General features: G+C 41.7%; 1 protein-coding gene across 1 annotated transcript in view; it reads left to right on the top strand.

The window, feature by feature from the left end:
* LOC145765073 (rho GTPase-activating protein 39-like) overlaps positions 1-21402 on the top strand; it is a 28153-nt gene extending 6751 nt beyond the window's left edge. Inside the window, exons 2-14 of the mRNA XM_082576811.1 lie at positions 14304-14429; positions 14598-14762; positions 14877-14921; positions 15595-15703; positions 16126-16531; positions 16679-16854; positions 17741-17858; positions 18013-18195; positions 18835-18908; positions 19117-19226; positions 19493-19582; positions 20021-20282; positions 20361-21402. Coding sequence (XP_082432937.1) covers positions 14304-14429; positions 14598-14762; positions 14877-14921; positions 15595-15703; positions 16126-16531; positions 16679-16854; positions 17741-17858; positions 18013-18195; positions 18835-18908; positions 19117-19226; positions 19493-19582; positions 20021-20282; positions 20361-20555 — 2059 coding nt within the window. The 3' untranslated portion in view covers positions 20556-21402. The remainder of the gene's footprint in view (positions 1-14303; positions 14430-14597; positions 14763-14876; positions 14922-15594; positions 15704-16125; positions 16532-16678; positions 16855-17740; positions 17859-18012; positions 18196-18834; positions 18909-19116; positions 19227-19492; positions 19583-20020; positions 20283-20360) is intronic.
* The last annotated feature ends 263 nt before the right edge of the window (positions 21403-21665 follow it).

Here is a 21665-nt window from a genome sequence, read left to right as displayed (position 1 = left end):
GCTATTTCGAGGCCTGCATATCAATATGGTCACACCTGCTTTTATATTACCTAAATAGCCCATAGTCTAGGTAGCCGACCATTCACTACATAAAAATATAATTTCAAACCAGGTTTAAACCGCTTCAAGAGATCAACCCTGATTCGATAGTTTGACAAAGATTCCTCGCTAATTAGTACAGTGGCAGCCAACCCTCAAATAAAGAGAGGGCACTCAATGATGATGAATAGAAAATTACAGCTTACACTAAGATAAAAACGCAAACTCTGCATCAGTAATTTGATAAACATGTCCAGTTCTGCTGATGCTCGGTGCAGCAACTTTTGATATAACTTTTGTCCTAGGAACATATAAAATATCATCATGTTTTGGCCATTGAAACGTTTGACGTGGCCCACTGGGATGCATGAACTTGACTAAAAGTTCTTCATCAGCTGCTGTATCATTCAAGATAATACCAATCCACCATGCCTGGTCGTATTTCACTGCAACATTAACGTACTCCTCAACATTGAAGTTTTCAGTTTGCTGATGGCTATCAAAAAATTTGAAACAACCTGCAAACAAATGATCCTCTGCTGTGAATTTAAACCTGATGCTTGCAATACATTATAAGGAAAACAAATGATAGCTTCTGGTGCCTGGTATTGTGTGGCCTTGAATGTATCTTTTATTTGAAGCCCGTCGAATATCAATGAGCTTTTCTTTGGATAAAAAATAAAAACTGATTGAAGGCATAGCTGATTTGCATTAACTGTAAGCATCTTTCGCTGTCAGAATTTGATTTTGGCATGGCTGAGCTAAACTTTTGTGGAAAAGTTTTCGCTTAATTGCCCCACCAAGTCCATCACAAGAAGTCTTGTCATGGCTTGTAACGAAATTCCAATTTGCAGAAAATCCAAAGACCTGTTGATGATAGGTCAGACTTGAAAAAATTTTGAAGTTTTTTGTATTGCCCAGCACACCCATCTGAAAAGTACATACTCGATGGGTTGCATGAATGGATAGTTTTGTTTCAAATAGTGAGCCAATTTTTCTTGCATTGCAAACACAAAACTTGTATTATGATTCAGGTCATCAGAAAAGAAGGCCATGCTCTGTTGAATATGAGATGAAGTAGATACTGTAGAGCATCATTAGTGCCTTAATTCAAATAGAATAAAATGTGATCATGTATTATACTTCAAGTCTATTGATTGAAAACATTGTGAATATAGCAATGAAACATTTTTGTCAATTGCAGAAGTTTTAAACAAAACGTATTTATCATACTTTTGCACATGAAGCAGGTAGCTTTTCTTGACAGTTTAGCATTGGTTGGGGGAAAAAATCTTTTTGCAGATTTGAGATATGGGGCATTGAAATGAAGCACCCCAAAACTTTTGTTCAATAAAATAAAGTGTTTTCCTTTGCTTTTTTCACAAATGTAATAACATATTTGAATTCCTTGCCCCAAATACTATAAGAATACATATTGTCATTATTTCTGTATCTTAAAAAATAAGAATTATAAGCCATTTTTGTTTTTGTGATGCGAAAACAGCGCCCCTATTGGCAAAAATGTAACTGTCGATATCTTGAAAACTGCTTGATGGATTTTGACAGCGTAAATGCCAATCTTCATCTTTTCCCAGTAGCTCTAACATATTAAAAAATGAAGAGATTCTGAGAGGATGAGTTACAAAATTTCAAAATTTTGACTTTATTATAATAGAATGACCCTCATGGTAAGCAGTAGTTAATGCTGAAAAGTCATTTAATCTTCTGCAGTAGGCAAATTCTACTATAATTTTACAAGTAAGCTGTTTGAAATGTGTTTTTGTGCCATGCATTGCAGAGTGTTTCTGCTTTACTTACCATTTTCTAGTTTTTAATTCTAATAAATAAACTACATATATAATGATTACGGTATTGTTGTTGTTTTTATAAAGCAATTCAAACTTTGTCTGCATTTAAAATTTAACAATTAATTGTTGACAATTTTCATGTTGTGCGTACTATGAGCAGGAATAATTCATTTCAAGCAATATGGATGCAATGAATGGTTGGTTGTGATAGTTGCGCTGCTATGGTACATTGACTTGTATTCTTGTAAGCTTACAACCCTACATGTTCTTCGGATTAACTTTGTGTTCAGATCTCTCATTCATTGTAGCACAATCTTACAGCGGCAATTGTTTTGCTTTGTTGGCCCACACAAATTCTAGAATGTCAGCTTCATGAATGGTATGGAATTAGGAAAGTAGGTGATGTGCTCTTTATTTTAAGATTGATTTAATGGCCAGGTTAGCAATTGGAAACAAACCCAACCTATGCTTAGACATGACATTTGCAGAAAAAATTTTGTATTTTTTTCCCATAAACCTGTTAGTGGATTTGTTATGTGTTTACAATTTGCTTAGTTCATTTGATTAAACACAAATCGTAGAAGTGCATGAGGGTTATTATAGGTCAGGTGCATGAACAGCAGCTATGCAAGAATTTATCTACTGTACAGCATCGAAGTACAAACCGACTTCCGAGTAATCTTGTTCGTTTCTTTAGAAATTACGTTGATCATTTGCAATTTGTTTCTTGGTTTTCACAACTCTGTCTTGTGTGATAAGATTTTGTTTGACTCATTATTTGCTTATTCAAGATGTGGACATGGCTTGTTTGATTGATAGTTGCATCATCATCATCGTGGCGGGTTGTTTGTTTAAAAAATGTCTTTCACATCAATGATTGTAAGTTTGTGTTTACGTGGATAAAGTAGTCGTTGGATTTTCTTGTTACTAACAATCAGATGGAATTCCAAAACTTAATTGCAATTGGATAACAGCTGGACTTCCCAACTGAGTGCTATATTTGCTTACCGTGTTTGCTTAAAATGCCGTATAATGACATACGATTGTGGTGTGAAACAAATTTGTCTTTTCACTCAACTGCTGTATTGCTAGTTGCTACCTTTGTGAACTAACCTGGTAATTGTGAGCGAGTTCCTTACTTTACCCACAGCCGCCCATGTTGATTGTTGGATGCAACCAAGTGACCGTTTCATTGACATATTTGCTCTGAAGCTTTGCAAGAATCATTTGTTGTTTGTCACTGACTGTGTTGCGTTTGACGGTTGAAAAGCGTTTTGGATTGTCCTTAATAATTTTTAATTCTTTTTAAACACGCGTTTGGCCAACACAACAATGTATCAAACGGATCTACACTACATCTGGAAACCAGTTGGGTCATGCCTCTCTAGACTTGCCTCATCAAGGCATAATCGTTTACTCCTGGTGTGGGACGTTATAGTGCAGCCATGTTACGTTGGGGCTTTGCAGAGAGTGCTGCCTGTGAGTGTGGTGAAATGCAGACGGCAGGCCACATAATTAAGGATTGCCCACTGTACAAATCACCTCATGGTATGGAAGGTCTGGTCTCCATTGACGATGACACCAGGCACCTGGTTTTTTTTTTCGATCATTTATCGGTCATTGACCGATTTTTTAGCAAAATGTCCGAAAAAAATATAGTTAATTCGGTCAAAGTGTCCGAAAAAAACGTTTCTCAGCGAAATTTAACGTTGTAGCTAGCAAGGAAGTGCAAATTTTGGTTTGCATCAGCTACTTAAAAGGAAATATTTTCATCAGAAAAAATGACCGAAATGAATAAAATATGACCGAATTTTTTCAAGTCATTTCGGACAAATGACCGAAAAGTCTCAGCGAAAAAAAAAAACAGCCAGGCAGTGACTAACCGATGAATTTCCTAATATACAGCGACACGACAGAAGAAGATCAAACACTGATTGAAAAACGTGCCTTGGTGAAGATACGATTTTCGATACAAATTGACCTTTATTTATAAATTCTTGTGAAAAAGAACAGTTTTAACACATGCTGTGCTTTGTTATCGCGCGCTGTTATAATCAGGCTGTGGGTGGGGTGAAAAATATATCATATGATATGACTCAGATCCTCAGTATATAAATGAGCGACTCCCACTTCGGACACGCCAAAACCCCTTGGATTCCACACCCCTGGTTACAGTCAACGTTTTCTCGTTGAATCAATGGTAGCTGGTGAGTTTTCAGAATTTCCCACCAAACTGATGACAAAGGTTGCTGAAAGTCACGCTTGAGTAGTCTACTCATTTAATAAATCATTTCTGCTCAGTCCTTTAATGTTTTGTTTTCAATTTGCCACTTTGCCAACATCGATCCTTGATTTGGCTGAAAATAGCTTGGATTCCACTTTGGGGTTTTGTTTGTCTAACTCAAAATTATTTGAAGGAGAGTTTCATCCACCCACTGTCGGCCCTTGCTGGAATTGACATGAAACTATTTGCGTGTCAGTTGACGACGTTGCTAGCTACCCCACAGCCGCCCCAAGGGAGTGCGTTCTGAATCATGCGTTGGATCCTTCATACCGAGCAATTAGACGGCGGTCATTATGACGTCATCGTGGTCAATGGCGTGGATGAACGCGTTCGGATGTGTTGCTTCTTCATCATTTGAAGTCTGTGGAATCCTTTGGTTTAACTTTCATGTTAATTCCTCATGTTCAACCTCAACGCCACATCAATGCTGGTCTGCCTGATTGCGATAATCCGCACTTGTTTGGAAGCGAAGTCTTTCGTTGAACTGCCATGGGAAGGACAGAAGTTACTTTGAAGGCTTAGTTGGTGGCAGCTGTTACATCATCATCATGAAGTTCCTTCCTCTCGTCGAGGGTCGGAGGCAATAAAGCGCTGATTTTTTCTCTTGTTACATTTTATCAAATCCTAACCAGTCTTCAGTAACATTAATCCAAATTCTTGGTGGTCTGCCTCTTTTTTGTTTTCCATTCATTTTTCCACACCATTCCAGCACACCCCAGTTTAAATTTTTAGTGTTGGTAGAGTGGATCGTAGTTAATTGGACATCTAACACAGCGAGTATGTATTGGTTTGACAGGACAATATCTTGCACCATGTTTCAAGTTTGTTGAACCGCCAACTTGATAACTAGAAGTCTGGATCAGAAACATCAAGTGGCCACAGTTTTCATGAATATTACGCGTCACTGCTGCGTACGTCACGGACATCTTTGTGCCAGTGCTGGATTGGACTCGTAAACAGCAATGAACTATTCTATCTAGTTTGCACAAACTCAGTTTTCCCTACAGATATGTTGTCATGCAAACTCGCTAGGCAACTTCCATCAGGACTCGCTGGTCGTTCGCTGTCATTGATGACTATGCGCCTTGCTTGTGACGTCACATACCCGGAAGTCCTGCATGAGTAAATCTCTGTTCCTGTCAAACAACGCTGTGATTGGTGGATACGATCACGTGATAGTGAGTAGGGCGGTGTGCGAGGTGCATTCCATAAATATTCTTGGGAAACCCAGGTTGTTCACTGGAATGAAAGTTATTCCCTCTATAGTCGTGTATTAGCATTTGTAAATCCTATAAACGGAAACACTTATTTGCTGATACGACAGCGACAACTTGACATTCCAAAAGCGCGCGGCACAGTATCTTTATTTTCATGCCGTCCTTGGCATGCTGTTGCAATTATTGTTGTTGCGTGTGCTGGCAATTGCTAGTTGGCTAGAAACTTGTAGTGCTAGAAACGATAAAGAATTTTATGTAAAAACTATTCGGAAAAGTGAGATATTACAGCATAACCCATCATCATCTTATTTTTCCGACCACCTTGATAAACTAATATATTAAATGAGATAGGGTCTGAGATTGGTCGATTGTTGGAATCTAGAGCTGAACATCTTCTTAGATAGCAGTGACATCTTGTGAGCTTCAGTCAAGCTCGTTTCGACACTTCAATGGTATATTACTCTTTGCTTTCACAACGACTGGTGTGCTGTGAGTCGTATCAATATTCAACAAATCACCGGTTCTGGTGAGCCTTTGTAACTGAACTCGTGGGAATGCATCAGCGAGTGGTAGCTTCCAATGCTGGGCGTCTGCTTGTGCAATGAACCGTGACCGTTGTGACGTCATCATGGAGTTAATTGTTAGCCAACAGTGATTGATGCCTTCTATGTTTACTTGAGTAACTTACGCGCTTCCTCAGCAGCGTGACCGTGAAAATCACAACATGGCCTTTGAAACCCTGCGCGGGTAGAAAAGTGCATCGAGCTGGGAAGCAACTCAAGCGAGTTTACAATCGATGTTGTTTGCAATCGATGTTACGATCACTGGAACAATAAAATTTTTCCATTTATTATTAAAGTTCTTGTCAGGCGTCATTATGTTTGACTATTCCGCGCGATGCATTGCACCACTGTGGATGACGCAATATATTGTTGCCGATTGATCGATTGATGTTAACAAAGGAATCGAGTGAAGTGACGCGTTCAAGTGTTCCTCCTGTATCGTGCAGTGTAGCCTTGTAGGATTGCGCAGCATATCCAACGTCACTGTAATGTCAGATACATGATCGCTATGAAGTTCTCTGATTGATAGTGCAGAGCGTAGTCTGCCGCATGTTAATGATTGCCCGTTTCATCTGCGCAGCGTTCTACGAATCGTGCATTGTCATGACCTGTGAACTTCTTGTGTGACGTCACAAAGCAATAGTACGCGCTTTCTTCTTTGACTTCATCGAATTCTAAACTTTCATTGCAATAAACTTACAAAACGGTGTAAAACGGCGAAATGAAAGGTCACAATTTTTACTTTACTTCGAATAAATGCTAAATGACGGTAAACAAGCGCAATGTTGGTTGCAGTTTGCGTTACTGGCCTTCACGGGGTGAATAATAACCTGCCGTCTTAAGGTGTTGAATTAGACGCAACTTGTCTTCGTTCAATGTAGGAATCCCTCACAATTGTTGAAGCCGTCAATCAACATCGTGTTTGCATCGGATGATCATTGTGCTGCCTGATCACCACCTGAATAATTGAGCCATTCTTGTTTTTTTGCTTTCTTTCAACATCTCTGAACGTTGTACCAACGCAGAATGCGCCACCTACCCACGCTTCATAATAGCTGCGATTCAATGACGTCATCGAAGCGGCGGAAATGATGTCATAATCGAGATGCTTCAGTGAAGGCAGGCGTTTGACACGCTTTGCAGGGTAAGGGAGCTTCATGAGACGGAAAGTTTAGCAAGAGAATACTTTGTATTCGGTTGGTGTACCAAAATCATTTTCATTCTTTGCGAAAATTATTTTACAAATTTTTAGATGCAAGTGATAGTTGGGGAAATATGGAAGATAAAAGTTCTTGTGACAGATCACAGCATAGAGGCGAAACTTCGGCACATTGAATATCTTTAAATAGGGGGGTGTGTTATTTGACGAATTTCACGATGGTAACGTGGTACGGTGCTTAAAATATGTGGAGTAGTATCCAAATCCGGAACATGAAAACAATTATCATATTGGACTACCCTAACCCCCATGTACATGCCCCCTGAAAAGGGGGTATCCATAAATTCACCAAAGTATGAGTTTATAAGCCTTTTCACCAAACGACGTGTATTTTGGCAGTATTTATGGTGCTCCTTAAGGGGTTTTCGGGGTCTGTGAGTTCAAATATGGCATTAGAAATTACTTCCAAAAATCCAATATAATGGTAATCCAATATGGCGGCCAAAATGGCGCTTAGAATGGGTACTTTCGTAAAGTTTAACCAAACATAGTCATGTAATATGTCGAATTATAGGTTTTCGGGGGCGTAGAATACGAATTCATGATTATTTCAAACGAAAAATAAGCTGATAACAAGATATTTTCAAACTTATGACGTATATGTAATTTAGTATAAAACACAGTATTCAGCTCTTTGTTAGATTCATGCCGTCAAGAACAGAATTTAAATCAGCAATCGTAACATCCGCTTTGCAACTCAAATTTTTCAGGTAAGCTTTCAGATTGGCTCCATAAACAGAAAATGGCAACTTTTTATGGTCTTTCAATAAACGAAAAATGTCACTTTGTTTTGGAACTGAGAGTGCAGTGTCACAGGCGTATCTGATCTCGAGGTATAACCGCTTCTGTTTCTCAATCTCTGTTATATTACTATTTAGAATCTCATCCACATCAGAGTCCTTTGTAAAAGGACCGCCTTGTTTTTTCAGTACCATGAGCAAGCCAGCCATCTTCAGTCTAGTGCATTGGATACCGCCAGACTTGTAACAAAGGACTTGCAGGACTGGTGAGCAAATACTGGTATTACCCTTAAATCGTGGCAAGCGATAGAACAGATGATCCTTACAGTTATTGAAGAATACAAACTAAGGAAGAGTAAGAGGAATAGGTCAACAAATACAGAGCCAAAAAAGGGGAGTTTTTGGCAAACACGAGGCAGACATTTTGGACTGGAGACAGAGCTTGGTAGAAGTTTTCTGCAACTGGCATGTAGACACCACATCCATGAGTTGATTGGGGGGCATCTTGCTCAATTGTGTATAGCCCAACCACATGATCCAATGAACAACTGTTCAAGCAACTGGTGAACAATTGGAGCGAATTGAACCACAACTACACATTGATCGAGGTGACTGCTCCATAAAGAGAGTTGACAGGCTATATACATAACACCATCACCTTCCTTCAGACATGGATCGAAAACAGCACCAAGGAGAATCTTCAACATGACTACCTGGAGGTGACAGAACTAACACTGCTGTTTCTTGGAGGGATCGTCCCTGCCAGTTGGAGATCCATCACCATCAAAGCGCCTGGGGCATTCCACCATGCCCATTGGATTAGCAAAACTTTGTACACGTTTAAGGTGGCACTCTTCCGATGCCAGCTTGGGAATGTATGTGCACCCGAAGAATCGGAAGACATCACCACTCAACAGTCTTGCTGTATTCTTGGCAATCTTTTACACGAAAGCGTAGTTTACGTGCAGGAGTGCTGCTGATGCACCATCGAATGACCTGGTACTAATGAAGAACCCCCTCAAGGCAGAGGCCAGTATTAGCAAGGACCCAATGATGTGGCCTGCCAAATTTCTCTCCTTTGTTGTTCTGGCCAGACAGAAGCTACAAACCATATGTGGTATCTCTCAGAGAGATTGGTCCCTTTGGCACTCTTCTCAGAACGAACATCATCTAACAAACAGACGATCAGAAATGCTATGCTGATTGCTGAGGTACCATAACGCGACAGACAGTACACAGACAAGAAAACAGGAGATGCCAGCCTCATCAATTGGACACAAAAGCCCTCAAAGACTTCATTGGACATGACTCTTGGAGCATGTTTGAGCTCTTGAATATTGACTCCAGCTTTGTCAAGCTGCCCGTTGCACAATGGACCACCTCAGATAACTATACCGTCATGGCAAGAAAGTTGTGGCCAACCTCCATGTTGTCAATCACGCAGCAAAGTGGGCACTAGGACTCGCCACAGATTTGAACACAATAAAGCGTCCAAATGTGAAGAGCAGCTCGGCTCCAGGCACTATACAGAGTTGTGAAGGGTGTCCGAGAGAAGCTGCATGGACTGGCAACGTCATCTGAGGTTGTGACAAAAAAGTCACTGGCCTCCATTTTGTACAGTTGGGACTAATATGAATGTTTATTGTATGAGTTTGTATTGTGTACTGAAGTTACTTGGAAGTAATTGACTTCCATTGGTCAACAGAGGCATGTAGCTTTAGCAAGCACCGTCAAGCGCCTACAACGTAATGACAGAGCGATGGTAAGATGGACCTGCCTAGTCAAACCTGAAGACAACATCCAGTTTGAGACTCTGCTATCAAAGCTCAAATTAAAAGACATCAGTGAAGTCTCCAATTAGGCAGACTGAGATGGCTTGGTCATGTTGAGCGCAGCTCAAGCTGGATCTCGCAGGTCAGATGTGTCAACACCGCAGCACAGCGGGGTCAAGGTAGACCAAAACTTTCTTGGGAAGAACTTGTAAAACGTGACCTTGTAGCCCTGAACATGGACTCTGCCAACCCAATAAATCGAGAGGTGTAGAGGAGAAGACTTCGTCCCGACAGACAGACAGACAGGCCACACCCCGACATGAGGATTAATTCATGGCATGTATAATCAAAATTGGTTGATGATGATGATGATGGTACATTTCGGGATAACTAATTTTCATTTTGTTCAATAATTGACCATAAATGTGAAGAAAATATGTTTTTTTATATGAAAGTGGAATTAATTGTTTCGTAGACATCGTGTAAAATATGTTCCATGCTCTTTGGCTGTCTTTTTTGCATATTTTGGTACCAAAATGAGCCCTGACAGTCATTCACAGCCTGAAGAATCACCTCTTTAGTCAAGTTGTTGTCTTGCCGGAAACGGTTGCTATGGTAACGGACTGTCTGACCGTAAGATGTCATTGAAAAATAAAAATTTTATCATGGGTTTGCTCCTGATACCCATTCTCAACTTTTAGGTGACTTACAACTTCGTAGTATAAATTCTTAAAAAGAACCCCTTTTTTGGCCCAGCCTAATAAAAGAGGGTATTGCAAAACACAATGCAAAATAACAAGCATAATTCATCAGTATGAACATATATAAATACTCAGGTATATTCATTGCGCATGCCAGGAAAGAATAAGCCTACTTTTGGGATCAAAATCGTATTCTACGCCTTCGAAAACTTATAATTCGACATATCACACAACTATGTTTGGTCAAAATTTACAAAAGTACCCATTCCAAGCCTCATTTTGGCCGCCATATTGAAATACCGCCATATTGAAAATTCTTAGGAATTTTCTAATGTCATACTTGAACACACAGACCTCGAAAAGCCACATATGAGTAAGATAAATACCACCAAAACGCAAGTATAGTGGGTGAAAAGGCCAACAATCTCATATTTTTCTGAAAATAGGGGTACCTTATATTCAGGGGGCATGTACATGGGGGTTAGGGGGGTCGTATGTCGAATTTTCATAAATATTCTAGATTTTGATACTGCTCCACAAATTTTTAGCAGCGTACGGTATGAATCGACAATTAACACACCCCCCTACTTTAAACTGGCTGCTGACAGTGTACGCTGTACGATTTCTATTACAAGAATCAGTATCTTTGTATGAATCAGTATCTCTCCAGGTTACGTGGTTTATTCACAAATGCTTCTTCCATTTAACAGCATAACACAAGATATCAGACAAGCAGCTGCTATAAATAAACGAAATTCAAACTTTGGCAATAAATCCATTCATGTACTGGGACCAATGGTCTGGTCGGAGGTTCCAAGCAACTTGAAAGAATTATTATTTCACTGTTTTACAGAAGAGATTAAAACGTTAATTTTACAAAGCTATGGTGCATCGTTAGTGATTTGTTATGGAAATCCACTTGTTTGTTCAATGTATGTTCACATACAATTATTAATGTACCGGTTAAGTGAGAAATTTGAGAAATCTCTGTTAAGTTTTTGGAGTTTTCTATTGACGTTAATCTTAAAATGTTTGCTTTTTTTTTACATTCCTTTGATATTTTAAATGACAAAATCATCATTGCTGCAGGGTGGCAAATGACTTGTAGACCATATTATGGTCGTCTCGTTGTCTCCCTGTCATTGCGGGAACTTTGTACAACTTTGCACTTTTGCAGTGTATGTGCTGCACAACTTGCGTACTTCGAACATGTGCTGTTCCTGGCGAATAAACCATTGCCTGATTGGATGTTGCACCGGGTCAATTTGTGTATTGCTTGGTTGAAAATACTTGTTGTCGATTGTTGTACTTCCTTGGACACTTTCAATACTTCCATCACAGCAGGGTGTGGGACTGTGGATAAAAAATCATGAAACCTGGCGCGGGAAGCATAATTTAACCTGATTAGTTATTGTTACGTTGTAATAGCGTTTTTGCGACGTCGTTTGTCGGTTAGTCACTGTCAGGTGCTTATTGGAATGGGTTTGTTTTGGTCTGATGTTGTATTTCCGACCTCGTTGAAACGACTATCACTGGTTTCCGCTTCTCAACAGTTTGGGAATGTATTCCACTTCATACAAATGTTTAACTTGCGTTCATTTTGCATCAATCGACGTTGTGATTCTGTGAATCATCGGCATCTGTGGCTGCCTGATCACATCCTGAGGAAAGAAACTATTTCAATAGAAGCGTCACATGGTAACCTTCATGGTTTGAGTGGAGCTCGGAATTGAAAGTTCCAGAAATTGGGACTGTCTCATCCCGACGCGATGGGTCGCGCTTAACAATTGTCTCCTCAACGCTGTCATATTGAAGTCATTTTATTCCTTTGTTCGTTTAGTCTGTTTCTGTCTTTTATTTATATATGACCATGATGCTAGTTAGAGGAACCCTCTGTTTGCACGAGTTGGTGCATAAGTTAGGGTTAAGTTGGGTATTCTGAACCCCATCCCGTCCCACATTGCTCTGAAGGGTCCACATGGATGGAGTCTAAATGAGTCTCCTACAAGTTTGAAGCTGTTTTGAACTGAGAAAATAGCAGTAGAGCAAGTGACAACTGAGCTGGCAACACAACAACAGCAAGTGGCTGAAGTTGGCAAATGATGAACCTGAGCAAGGCGAAACTTGGCACAAGCCTGCAAATGGCATGTCAGTTTAGCAGGCGATGACCAAGCAAGTCCGAAGTAAGCAAGTAAATCTCATTTACAGACTTGACTGTGTAGCTGGAATGTACTTGCTGAAATGTCGCATGCCGACTGGTCCGACGACCGTTTAAAGCAGGGGTCAAACTCAAGTTGCTCTGAGCGAGGGCCAAATGAACACTTGTAAATTAACTCGAGGGCCGCAATACACAATAAGAAGTTAACAAACAAAATCGCACAGTGAGAACGCAATAAAGTAGGTGCAGTTTGAGTAGTAAGAACGCACCAAGAACGTAAGATTGCAATAGGCTAAACAGAAACTGTAGTAAAATCAAAGAGATGAAAAAATAACACTGTAAACACACAAAAACGCAACGACTTGGACCAGCAGAGCAAAAATCTTGCAACCGACGTTCAAACAGCGCGGAAAAATATTAAATTCTTGAAGAAACTGACTGGCGCAAGAAGTAAATAGGCAATGTTATTGTGATGTAACAATACAAGTGTTTGCACGTTATAGAGTAGCGTGACAGCAGCGTTTGAAAAGTCGTATGAGATTTGATAGGCATTTTCAGATTTTTTGAGCAATTTTAAAGTGAATTTTATCGTTTGAAATCCATAGAAAAAGTATATATTTGGTAGTTGAACAGTTACTGTGGTTGTTGCTTTATTAAAGTTCATAAATGCATCGCGGACTGCACCGGAACATCGTCACGAGCCAGATGCGGGTCGCGCGTGTTGGAGAAGCTTGGTTTAGAGGTTCCATGTTTCGCGCTTACTATCTTGGGGTTTGGTGGATGCTTTGTTCGTCCGGTGAAACTCTTTGTGCGAGTGTGAAAATCATTGAGCTATGACCACCCCTGGAGAAGTGACTTGTTGTACACGACCTGATAGCAAGATGGCAAAGTGCGCACAACAAAGTCCATCTCATGCATATGACCATGTGGGTGGTTTTGGTCGCACCAAGGCAAGTTACATTGCTCACCTCAGCGACATTCTCACTTTCCTTGTTCAATTGAGTGAATGACAAGTAATTATCTTTTGTATGAGAAAAGTCTTTTGAGAAGAAAATTATTTTCAGGGTTCCTCTCTAAGGAATGTTTGGAAATCTGTATAACCGTGTTGTCATCGCTTCAAAGAGACAGGCAGTCATCTGTGCGTGGCAGCTTCCTCTATTCTTACATCATTCAGTGGGAGTTGCCACAAATATCTTTTGGATCGCTATGACGTCATATCATGTGTATCCAACTTTATGCTGCTGCGACGTCATTTCCTTGAGCACCGCTCGACGTTAAATTTTCATTTACAAACCGCTTCTTTTTCGTTGAGTTAGATGTTGTGCACTATTTGTATCACCTCAGCAAAACGATTAACCACAGCAGATTTTGCAGCCTGGTTGCAGTATCATGGTTGTCGCAATGTCGCGTGTAGCCTCATCTCTTGCATGGGTTAGATTTTAGAAGCGGTGTTAACCCCCCCCCCCCCCCCCCCCCCGCACTGCAGTCACCCCACCTAGGCCTAACCATTGCCCGGTATATTGCAGGTGGTGTGGTAGGTAGATGTGTGTTGCGATCAAACTGTGCCAACTATGCTCATTATGAGGTAAGCATGCATCGGCTTGTTTCAGCAGCGATGACGTGGTTGTTCAGTCGGTAGACTCTTCAGACGTGAAATTAACGCAAATCAGTTTTTACCAGTCAGGTCTAATTGAACACAAGTTTACTGGAAGTTGCTTGGTCAACTACTTCCTATCGATGGTTTGAAACTGATTGTGCATACACTGTATTGCCATAACTTGACTAGAAACTTTCTTTTTTAGGTTGGAGTGGGTCGAGATTGTGGAGCCTCGGACGAAGGAGAGGATGTACGCCAACCTTCACACGGGGGAGTGTGTATGGGACCCCCCCTCTGATGTGCCCATCAAGCATTCCACCGAGTCACAATGGTGAGGTTTACCCATAAGCTGGACACATTTCTTTGGTGTGAAACTTAAGTGCCCAAAGGAGTTTATCTTGTACGTTCCTTGACGTTGCATCTCTCGATGAAGGTGCACGAAGCTCCAGCTTCTCATTGTTGTTGTGACGTCAATAACCGATGTATTGTTGCACCACAGGTGGGAGCTCTTCGACTCGAAGACGTCGCGATATTATTATTACAACGCGAGCACGCAAAAGACCGTGTGGCACAGACCCAAGGATGCTGACATCGTTCCTCTCGCTAAGCTGCAAACAATTAAACAACAGAGCTCGGATAAGAGTGAAAATAAGTCGAAAAACCGGTATGTGCGTGGCCAGATGTAACTTGTTTTTATGATGAAAGTCGCTGTAACAAGTTGCCCATTATGAAGCGACAATCATGCGAGGTTGGCTTCTTACGACGTTCATTGTTACAGGAGATCCGCTGGCGCCCGCTCAAGTGCTGTCAGAGGGTCCCAGAGGTATGTTGTTGGTAAAAGTTTGATTACTTCTTGTGAGTCACTGGGGATTCGTTTGCGCGATTTTCAAGAATTTCTGAAACCTATCGTCAGACATCGTTTTTAGAAAGTGTGAAGTGTAGATTCTTGAACCATGCCCATTCACACTTTGTTCCTTTTGACGTTGTGTCAATGTAAACTTATTGCAACAGCCTGTAAACTAAATTGCGTTTTTCTTTGTATTCGTCTTGTTGAACTGTTGTAATTTACTTGATGGATAATAATGTTCATGTATTTCTTGAATTTTGTTCTAGTATATTGTTGGAAATCGTGGCAGAACACCAATGTAAGATTTAGGCTTGCAGCTTTTAATTTTATGTAACCATCTATTTAAAATAGAATTTTTATGCGTGTTTGTAATATCGGAGTTTGCTTCATTTGTTCGTTTTACGTATTTTTCAAAATTTCTTTTTTACATGCGCTAGCTGAAGATGCTATCAGGCTACTGTGGCGAAATCGATTCTTAATAAATTACTCTAAGAGGTTAGATTGTTACAGTACAAATGCCAGCATTTGATGAATGCAAAATAGCAGTAGACTACCATGTGAAGGAAACTCTTCCAATTATTTCCGAATTCCGAGTTTTGTTAACTTCAACAATTGTCTTACGATACTTTGTCATCCCATGTTGTCATAGAAACGACTCGACGGGTAGCAGCGACTCCGAGCAGAGCAACCAGCGAGATCAGCCTAAACGGCGTCACCGAGTGTCGGGCGGGAAGTCACGCCGATCGGCCGATCAACAGGTCGGTTGACGCGCGCATGGTTGAGCCAGTCAATTGTTCGTCATAATCTGCGAGGAAATTTACTGAATGTCATTTCCTAAATCAATCGTCTTCAATTTGTATTGACTGTTTGTTCGTTTGTTGTATGGCTTGTTGTATGTTCGCTTTTTAGTCGGAAGATATGGGTTCGATGCCATGTTGGCCTACAACAAAGACTTTTTAGAATCGGTACTTATCTGCTTGGCCTTCAGCAAAGTAGTATATTCCAGGATAATAATGTACTCGGCTGTGCCTCTATAGAGCTGCACCGACACTGTCTGCTTTGTAAAGCCCTGAGAGCAACTCATATTTGCAATGGATAAAAAATACTCATTGTTATTATTACATTCTACTTTCGTTACTTTATCATCAATAGACGTTAGATTAACGATCTCACATTCCAGGGCGCATCCCCACACGGCACCAGCTTCTCTGTGTCCAATCCTTCCTACGAGAATGTGGTATTGCGTCACACTAAGTCTTGTCACGTGGCCAGACCAGAGGACACGCGCCGCTGGTCACCGTCACACTCCGATGAACAGGGATCGCTGGATTCGTCCGAAACGAAACCGAAACAAGCGAAACTAACCGACAAAGAGAAGTTTTCGCGAAGCCATAACGCCACCATGCCTAACTTACGTCAGAATGACGTCACGTCGTCTCCTGGCTCCCACCGGCGATCTCGTTCGCAGGACCTGGTGGCAGATCTTCCTGTGACCACCATGGAGACTCCGAAGGGATCGGATAGCGAGAGGAGCTCGGTCGTGAAGAGTCAGAGCTTCCCCCAACATAGCGCCCCCTCGCGGAAAGGTAATTTGTTCTAATTTTTAATGAAAATAGTAAAGGATCATGTAAATATAAGAAATCAGAATGCTTTGTATAGACATCGATGCGACGTTGTATGATGTCATAATATCCAGCTTATGTGGTCGTCATAGTAACGTTTATGATGTTCAGTGTTCCGCCAGTCCAGCAAGAGGACCACGGAGGTCGTTGACATGGAACTCTTCGCCAAGAGCAACTTGAATGTTCACAAGAAGGGTCTTCTAAGGAAGAAGATCACAATCCACACCATGCTCTCGTGGACCAGGGAGCCCATCCGGAAGCCAATGATCATGACCAAAGAGAAACAGGTTCGACTCCGATGGAAATGTTCTTTAAAAGTTAGAGAGCCATCATTGTTGTCGTCATCCAAATTCGGTTTTGCATTCACTAGTGGAGGTGGCCGATTGTTTCCCTGCAGAGATTGCCTCCACTTATTCTCCGTCTATCCATCGCATCGTCTCCCTTTAGTCCGACTTTGTCTGTCTCATTCTTCACCTGTACTTTCCGCATTCATTTTGGACGTCCCCGTTTCCTCTTCTCATCTACCTTTAAAGTCAATGCCTTTCGAAGAAAACTTCCTTCCTCCCTCTTTAGTACACGTCCATACCATCTTACTCTGTTTGCCCAAGCAAACGGTTCAATAATCTCCCTCATCTCAAGCACATCTATCGGTCTTCAGTCTTTCTCTCCCTTCTGGTTTTTACCCCATACATTGCTCCCACCATTGCCCTTTCCGTTCTTCTCAAAATAGCCAGCTCACTTTCTCTTAATATCCATGTTTCGTTGCCGCACAATATTGCAGACCGCACACAACTTCGATAGACTTTCTCTTTCATTTTTAATGAAAAATTTTTCCATATTATAATATTTCCTTACATTCCCTGAACTTTGCCCAACCCAACCTTGCTAAATTTCGTTTTATTGTCTCCCAGTTTCCAAAATTTTCTCAAGTAAACTGTTGTCACAACTTTTTTTTACTTGTTTCGTATCCAAGTCACCCACTATTAGTCTACGCTGCAATCCCATGGTATTGCATTTACATTCGTCAAGTATCTTCCGTCTTCCTGCCCAATCAAGATAAAATCAATCTCCTGGTCATGTCCTCCTGAGCTATATGGTTTTCACTGCAAGCCACCCTGGGTCTCCTTTGCTTCAAAGTGGCCACCCCTGACCACTCCATTTGTGACGTTGCAGCCAAAGAAAGAAGCGTGCGAGACCTTCAAGTTGATCCAGGCCTACATGGGGGACAGGAAGGCCAAGAAGAGCGACCTCGTCGCGCATGACGTCATCACCAGGGGTTGGCAGTGTCCGGGTAAGACGACATGACATATAACGTCATAGTAGCTTTAGCATTTTGTGTTATGTCTTCCAGTTATTGGGTGGAGCAAATATTTCGCAATGATGGCTTGAACGTGGTGAGTGATCCCGATGCACTTATAACGTAATGCACAACTTGATGGTTGCAGGTCTCCGCGACGAGATCTTCATCCAATTGTGTCGTCAGACGACAGCAAACCCGAAGCATGAATCGATGGAGAAGGGTCTTGAACTCCTGGCCATGTGTCTCTCCTTCTTCCCTCCCTCCACCAAGTTCTACAACTACCTGGAGGGATACATCTGCACTCATCTCGACCGGCCAGATGTCCAAGGTATGTCTTGAACCAACCAAACCTTCAACCAACTAATTTCTTGTAAAGCGATGCCGATGCATTGCTTCATGTTGCAGTTGTTGAACTATGTATTTTCACACAATATGTGTTATGAACAGTTGTACAGTGTACACCTCTATGGTGGATCTCAAGGTGACCCTAGCCTGGTAGCAATACAACCTTAGGCCCTAGCCAACTGTCCTTCCAGTGTCCATTCTGCAGTAGAAGTTTCACCGACAATGAACTGTCGATGAGGCTGAACGTTTTCGACAATGCATAAAATTCTTTCAAGAAAGATCATTGAACATATTTAGCCTAATCCTGCTCACATACAAAATGACCACACAACACAACGGACCAAGTAGAGAATTAATTCCAGAGTAGAAGTATCCAGACAGATTGCGCAAGACAGCTAAAGCACAAGACGAGATAATTGAACAAAACAACAACAAATGTTTAATGTATAGTTCCTGAGCTATGTCTGTTTATGGTTGAAAAAAGTAACCTCTCTACCCAAATAAAATCAGTACCATTGTCACCAGCGCGATCTTGCATCCCCGAAGTGATAGTTGTGCGTTATCTCACGTGATCGGTTGGCATGGTTAAAGGGTTACCTGTTATCTCCCTCCTCCTTTGCAGGGGTCAAAGTGTCGCAATATGCTGAGGTCAGTTACAAGAGACTCATCAAAATCATTGAGACCGGAGCCAAGAGGGTGAGGGTTCATATCCAGTTATACACCTGTTTATTGCTTGTTGCGTCATCAATGAGAGGAGCTCCACGGCGACTGCTTGCATCGATTGCGTCGTCGACGGCTGCTAGGGTTGCAATTTGTTTGCATTTTTGAAGTTGATCGCGTTATGTTTCTGGTGATTTGCGACGATAAAATATTCAATACTGACGTTTGACCTTTGACCAATCAGGGCAACAAGAAACCTTCGGCCGAGGAGGTCAATCAATCACGTCACTCGATATTCAATCCCTCCATGTTCGGGAATACCCTGCAGGAAGTCATGGAGCTCCAGGAACAAAAGTAAATTTCTTTTCCTTTTTCGTCTGAAATTGTGGAAAACAAACAGTTTGTGTGGTGCCCTCGTGTGGCAACAAAGTAGTCTCTATGTCTTTAGCAACTCATAGTAAGGCACTTCATGGTGAGGCACTTGATAGCAAGGCACTTTATAGTGTTTTTGAAGACGGACACAAACGTCCTCAAGCATACCATGAAGTGCGCAGTGTTCGTTATGCGCAGCTGCAAACATTTCATGATCCCCAGATGTTGACATTGATGTTGCATTCCAGGTTTCCAGACCGCCGACTCCCATGGATCCTGACCACCCTCTCCGAGGAGGTTCTGAGACTGGGAGGGAATCAGACGGAAGGAATATTCAGGTTTAGATTTTCTACCCCTGCTATAATAATCGTGTTTTTATTTGCACCCATTGCGATAATATAGATTACACTGCGATCACAGATACGATACAACTGACGACAGGAAGCAGTGAAGTGACATATAGTCTTCGAGTCAGCTGCTCCCCTTATTTTGGCTTGCCATTTAAGTGTCTTTGCCAAGACACAGCCGCGTGCTCTGGAGCGGTGTCGAAACCACGTCCTTTCAAACGTCGCGCAGACGACAACAGCTAGCTTCCGATCCTTTCAAATCTAACAACATGAAAATAATTGACTACTGTGAGATCATCGGCACGTCCGAAAGAATCGTCAGTGGCGTCATAATGGAAACGACTGACAGTGGGTTGAGGGCCGGCGTTGCGTTTTCTTCGAATCGTTACCTCAATTCAGAATTCGAGTATAACTTTTGCCAATTTCCAGAGTTCCTGGGGACATTGATGAAGTCAACATCCTCAAGGTCCAAGTGGATAAATGGGAAATCCCCACAAACCTCCGCGACCCCCATGTGCCCGGATCCCTGCTCAAGCTCTGGTACCGGGAGCTGGAGGAGCCACTTATTCCGTCACAATTCTATGATCGCTGCATCGAGCACTTCAACTCCCCGAACGAGGCGATCGGGGTCGTCTACCAACTTCCAGAGATCAACCGGCTCTGCCTCTCGTACCTCATCAGGTTCCTCCAGGTAAGATCCCCATCATTCTTCCGATGCTTGAGGCCACCACCGTGACCCACCATTATGACGTGATGATTGTTGTTCCAGGTGTTCTCGCGTCCGGAGAACAGCAAGTTGACGAAGATGGATGCAAACAACCTCGCCATGGTGATGGCTCCCAACTGCCTGCGATGTCTCTCCAACGATCCTCGCGTCATATTCGAGAACACGCGGAAGGAGATGTCGTACATCCGCACGCTGGTGCATTATTACGACACTTCCTTCATGGACGGGATAGTATGATCGCGACTTCCAGCATTGACAGAGACTTTCAGACAACGCCGCAGCATTGTTGTGATTTCCTGATATCAACTTCACACTTTATTATAAAATATTGAACTGTCTCAGAACTGACTCGGTGACGCAAGTTTTCGATAAAGAGCGCGAGGCCTGGAGATAGCTTCCGCGAAGCATCAATGAGCGCCCTCCTCCGATAGAGCGTCTGATTCTTTCACATCACTAGATGGAGACATAGTGCCTTCAGTGTTGCCTCATTGTGCCCAACCATTAAAATCCTGGGCTGGGGACGGTATATCACGAACGCGAAGCTTCCCTGCCACATTAGAAAGTTCAATTTCCGATTCGACATTGCTGTCCTTCACTAAGTTACAAGCTTGCTTCCACAATAAAAACTTTAAATATTTCAAAACCAACTTCTCCCTACAACGTGTGCACCACTTTTATATAACCGATAAAAAGTGCAATATTTTTTTTGTAAATCAGAAAGTGACGCCATCCTTCTAGTGTGGTGAATCAGCCAAACACGGATGTACTTTCGCCTCTATATGATCCAAAATCTTTATCCTGGGTGAATGAGTGCATCCTATTTATTTCATAGTTCCCGCCCGCGGCGTTCCGCTATCATAGTGACCCTGTTGACGCTGCACATTCTGATCGTTCAATCAGGTTTATTGCTTCAATGTTTATCCCTTCATTTATCAAGCGCTGTTTTAAATTTTTGTGTTTTATGACGTAAACACAGTGTTTCTGTGACGTAGTTTGATGGGAGCTGTTCCGCCAGGTGGCGTGGTTTGTCTTCCATATTTGCTCTATTGCGACACTGTGTGGTAATAAACAGATTGTTAGTGACGTTTGCAGATTGGTGGGTTATTGAGGTGGATGGAGTGAAACATTAACTATTTCAGTCCAGTCAGTACAGTCCAATAATTTTTAGTACAGTCGTGTGCTTAATGAAGTAATGTACTCGTCAATATGGCTTTTAATTCGAACTGTTGGCTGCCCACTTAAATACTTTAAACTTATTCTAACCCCCATAGTTAAACTTTGGTCAAACAATAGTTTAAAGCTTCAACTGGTAACAAACCGTTGAAATTTTTTTGTCACCAGCAAGGT

The sequence above is a fragment of the Aplidium turbinatum genome, chromosome 2 (genome assembly GCF_918807975.1).
Source record: "Aplidium turbinatum chromosome 2, kaAplTurb1.1, whole genome shotgun sequence".
NCBI lineage: Eukaryota > Metazoa > Chordata > Ascidiacea > Aplousobranchia > Polyclinidae > Aplidium > Aplidium turbinatum.
This window is presented reverse-complemented; position numbering and strand designations above follow the sequence as displayed.